Below are 4454 nucleotides of genomic sequence, written 5' to 3'. Positions count from 1 at the left end.
ATAGATAAGCAATGAAGATTTTATTAAACAGAAATGTAAAATAGAGAAACAAACCAAGTGTCTACCAAGCTTTACCCAAACTTGAAGACCAAACACAAGGAAGAGCAACTTCTCTTTGATGAAAGTCGATCAACTAGATGTACAATGGAGGGAGCACTTCCTCCTTGCCCTAAGCCTCACTTAGTCAAGCCAAGAAGTTTTACAATCACTCAGAAAACCCTCAACAGAGCTACACTAAAGATCCTTTCACTCACAAAAGAAAAGCTCAACAGAAATTCACACCACTTTAAAACAAATCTGCTTTGGAGACTATTTTCTAGCTAAAATATCTCACTAGATCTTGTAAACAAAGTGTGCAAAAGTCCCTACTTCGTTTAGACCAGTTTTATTTTAAAGGGAACCAGAAATGGGCTTCATCAATGCTTCCAACGGATAGAAGGCAGCTGAAGAGTCAACTAGCCGTTGGGGCTGTCGGACGTCCGACGATCGAATCATCGTCCGAACCAATCGTCCGATGATAGCCAAGTTGAGGTTCGGACGTCCGATAAGTTCTTTGTCGTCCGACAGCACAGCGTCCGACCTTGGGCCGAGAGCTAGCAAGTTATCTTGGAATTTTTCGGACGTCCGATGCGATTGATTAGCGTCCGATGGCAAGCGTCCGATCCTTCCGGACGTCCGATGCTTCTATGTGAGCGTCCGACGGTGCTTCCTTCCTGATGTTCTTCATCCTTTCGGACGTCCGACAGTTTCCTTTCGGCCGTCCGACCTGATTGTCCTGTTTTTGCTTCACATTTTGGTTGTTTTGCTTTTGATGACATATTCGAACCTGATTCTTGGATAGACAAAAACACTTGTTTTTGAAGAAGGTTAGATAAACATTTCAAAGTGCCAAGAATGACACACTTAAAAGACAATATCTTTGATCGGAACAAAACAATGCTTTCTTTGTTCCATCAGGCCTGATCAAAGTATTCACTTTCTTGGACTGTATTTCAAAGAACTTTTGTGATCATCAAAACCAAGAATAACACCATGTAATATATTATATAAGAGATTTAGGGAAATATTTTTGTATGTCTCAAAGGTTTACAATGATGCACTCATCAATCTAGCCACCATTTCAGTTTTTAAAACTAATCCAATATAATCAATTCCATCCTAATTGATCTTTTCTTTGAAATTCAAATGCAATCAAATAATATCTACATTCAACTCATTCCAATACAAACTTACCCCCAATTTTTTCAAGCATTTCCAGGTATGACTCCTTACCTTCCATTTTCAACATGTGAAGCAAAAAGTCATTCCACGAATCAATAGGTCCAGGCAAGCACCAGTGGACACAATCGTTATACAATGTCACATTTTCCTTCGGCCAGTGCCCATATTTACTAGGATGGCCATCTGGTCTTAGCAACATGGCTTGAGTTGTATCAAATAACTTAAACCTCAACCCTTTTTCCTCCCATTCTTTCTCTGCAGCCTTGAATTCCTCCACTTGAGTCAAGTAAATCTCTAACGGTGTACCCTCCAAAGAAATCTCATTTTTCATGTACGGCACTTTTCTTAGGCAATTGCCACCAGCATTCCAGTTCCCATTTTCGTAATGGGAAGGTGGGAAAGTCCTAAGGAATGTTATTCCCTTGTAGTTCTTCAAGCTTTTGAGAGTACCAAAGGCTGTCTTGAGTGCTTTTCGATATCCGTAAGTCATTGAGAGGTCAGTCACATTATCCATTTGACAAGAGCTACAGCCCACAAACTGGTGGTTTTCATAGTAAAAGCTTGGACGATAAAACCAATTCCCAGAGTTGAGGATCACGTAATCAAATTCTTCAATCTTTGAAGCCCAATTCCAATCAACTTCATCAAGGTAGAGATTATAATGGTCTGGCCCTGTATTTGCCTTCCCAGATTTCACCAAAAAGGGTGACCATAACGCTGCAAGGGTGAAGTTGCGACTAGTGTAGTTCCAGCGTCTGAAGTGATCATCTTCTACATATGAGGCGTCAATTGGAGTTTCTACCTGAAATTTGAAGGAATGGAGTTTATCCCTCACAATAAAAACTTCTTCATCCCTAAATGTTGTAAGTGTAATGTGAAAATTCTAAATACCTTCCCCCCCCCCCCCCCCACCAAAAAACAGTAGGATCATCGGTCTCACCCAGTGAATTCTGTACATTACAAATTGCGTCATGTCATTCTTACAACTTTTGATACAAAACTCATATGTTTTGGATATATATATATTTGAATTTTGTCAACTCATACAATTAAATTCGCAATGATACCAAAATTTTATGAATTAACACCGACTGTAATAAAAATTACACGAACCGATTTGAATGGACATAATCTGACTTGCCAGGCCTAATCTGAAATGGTAATCTAAGCTTGCTATTGATATATTTTTATTTAAAAAGCTATCAGAAATGGTGTATATTTACCGTGAATCCCTAGCTATTCATTAATAAAGAAAGCAAAATAAAATGTACTGGGAAGGGGACATGAAACCGGGCATTCATTTTAGTAATATATGTGAACATCTGGCATGGCCATACTTTCAATTTTCAAACCTATACAATGAGAAAATCAACCAACAATGAGAATTCTTGACTAAAATATTAACATGAGACACGGTCTATGTATTTTCCAATATGTTGTTGCTGTTTAATACCGTATTTGTCTTTGGTTGTACTTCTCTGAATTTCGAGGATAGCAAGGAATCTACACAAGCAGCAAAGCTGGTCAGATTCTAACCCCGCAGTTTCATGCTTCCTATTTTAGAATATAATTCTACCTTTCTGATGAATTATCTTTTTCTTCCATCTTCAATATCTTACATGAAATATAGAAATTAAACTTGAGACTTCTCATTTGATGATCCATTAATTTATTAGTTAGGTGGAATGGCTGTAATGTTTTCTTTAAGTAGGTCGTGTCTCTATTTTTTTTTAATTTAATTTCCAATCCAGCTGGATCTTGTCTGGTCTCATATAATTTATAAAGAAGTCACTGGCCAAGCAATGCAATTGGAAAGCCATAATTTTTAGATATTCTAACTTGAGAAGTCTCTGCCTTTGTATCTAATGATGGAATAAGACTTTGTCTCTACTTCACCGTGTGCTGTTCTTGTGATATTTGTCTTGTATTTGATTGCCTTGATTATCTGTCACCATTATCTAGTCTTATTTTACATCCTAACTAGAATTACTCAAAAGGGTAATTATATGAACTTGGAAGCGGTATTCTACACGTTTCATGATGATTTGGACGTAATTATGGCCCAAGCGTGCTGAAAACCTTCATGAACAAAGTCCCACTAGTTAGTAATTATAGGTTGGGCCTCTCTCAGTTACTTTTCTCTACCATTGTCAAACTATTTGCTTACATGCAAATAATTAATCACTTCTTTTTCTCTACAAATTCGTCTTTTTAAAAAAAAAAAAAATCTAGTAGGAGAAGAATAGGATTTAAAAAACAGAAAGGGAGCAGAAGAATTAGAACCCAGTACTTCTAATTTGTGAGGTCTCAATATTAACCACTAAATCAAAAAAGTCTGTAGCAATTATAAGACTTATTGGACAAATTACAAAAATTAAGATAAAGGTCTTTAATGAGTGATTTAATAAAAGAAATGACACAAATTAGAAACAAAACTTCGCTGAGCAAATTGGAACTTAAATGTTTTGACGAGCACTAGTACATTTTACCCGTCTATTTACTTAAAAAAAAAAAAAAAAAAACTACCTGTTGATGGAAGGGATAATAACATACCTTGGATAAGAGGCATATTAAGGATTGCATGTGGTTTCTTCCCAAAGAATCCCCTAGAAATGCCATCGACTTGCCTTTGACGATATCAAGAAACTCATTTGGATTGAAGATAGGTAACTCACAAGCGTCCGGTTTCCACCTCCATTTCATAAACTCATCATCTGGCCTTCCATATTTCATGCAGTTCTGATACTCATGAATCGCCCAACACGTAGAATTTGTGTAGTATGGCGCCTTGGGGTTAGGTATCCATTTTCCAGTAAAAATGTCACACTTTTCATTATAGATAGCCATCTTTGTGAACTTAACTTCTGCACGTTCGGGAGGCTGTGAAACAGCAGAAGTTCTTGACATAAATTCGTATATTGGTAAAGGGCAATCAGGTTTCACAATAGCCAGAAGAATCAGTGCAGTAAGGAGAAGAAGTATAATAGGAATTTTCTCCACCTTTCTGTTCATGAATAGGGGAAGCTCCATGGCTTGGGTTAAGGAAGTGAATGATGAATGAGGGATCTCAGCGCTTACATATAACGTAAGTCCTTGGACTGCAGTTAGAGGGTCGGATTATTATCTAAAACCATGTGGAAGATCAATTCAAACTTCTTTAATTAGGAGTAATATCTTAACATATCATTAACAAGCAATCACACCAAACATGTCTATACAATTATGTTTAGGGA

General features: G+C 37.1%; 1 protein-coding gene across 1 annotated transcript; it reads right to left on the bottom strand.

Moving 5' to 3' along the window:
- Positions 1-1142: 1142 nt before the first annotated feature.
- LOC113704543 (protein trichome birefringence-like 19) lies at positions 1143-4251 on the bottom strand. The gene is made up of 2 exons (XM_027226436.2): positions 3775-4251; positions 1143-2023 (listed from the first exon to the last, which is right to left on the bottom strand). The coding sequence occupies exons 1-2, from the start codon at positions 4249-4251 to the stop codon at positions 1214-1216; spliced, it is 1287 nt and encodes a 428-aa protein (XP_027082237.1). The 3' UTR covers positions 1143-1213.
- Between the last annotated feature and the right edge of the window lie 203 nt (positions 4252-4454).

This window comes from Coffea arabica, chromosome 8e, assembly GCF_036785885.1.
Source record: "Coffea arabica cultivar ET-39 chromosome 8e, Coffea Arabica ET-39 HiFi, whole genome shotgun sequence".
In the NCBI taxonomy this organism is placed as follows: Eukaryota; Viridiplantae; Streptophyta; class Magnoliopsida; order Gentianales; family Rubiaceae; genus Coffea; species Coffea arabica.
The sequence above is the reverse complement of the archived record's forward strand: the minus strand, read 5'-3'. Positions and strand labels throughout refer to the sequence as shown.

Bases quoted from the DNA above. Each gene is read 5' to 3' on its own strand.
- LOC113704543 (XM_027226436.2), bottom strand. From the start codon at position 4,251: ATGGAGCTTCCCCTATTCATGAACAGAAAGGTGGAGAAAATTCCTATT. The intron at 2,024-3,774 runs GTATGTTATTAT...TTCAAATTTCAG, and splicing joins TAATATGCCTCTTATCCAAG to GTAGAAACTCCAATTGACGC.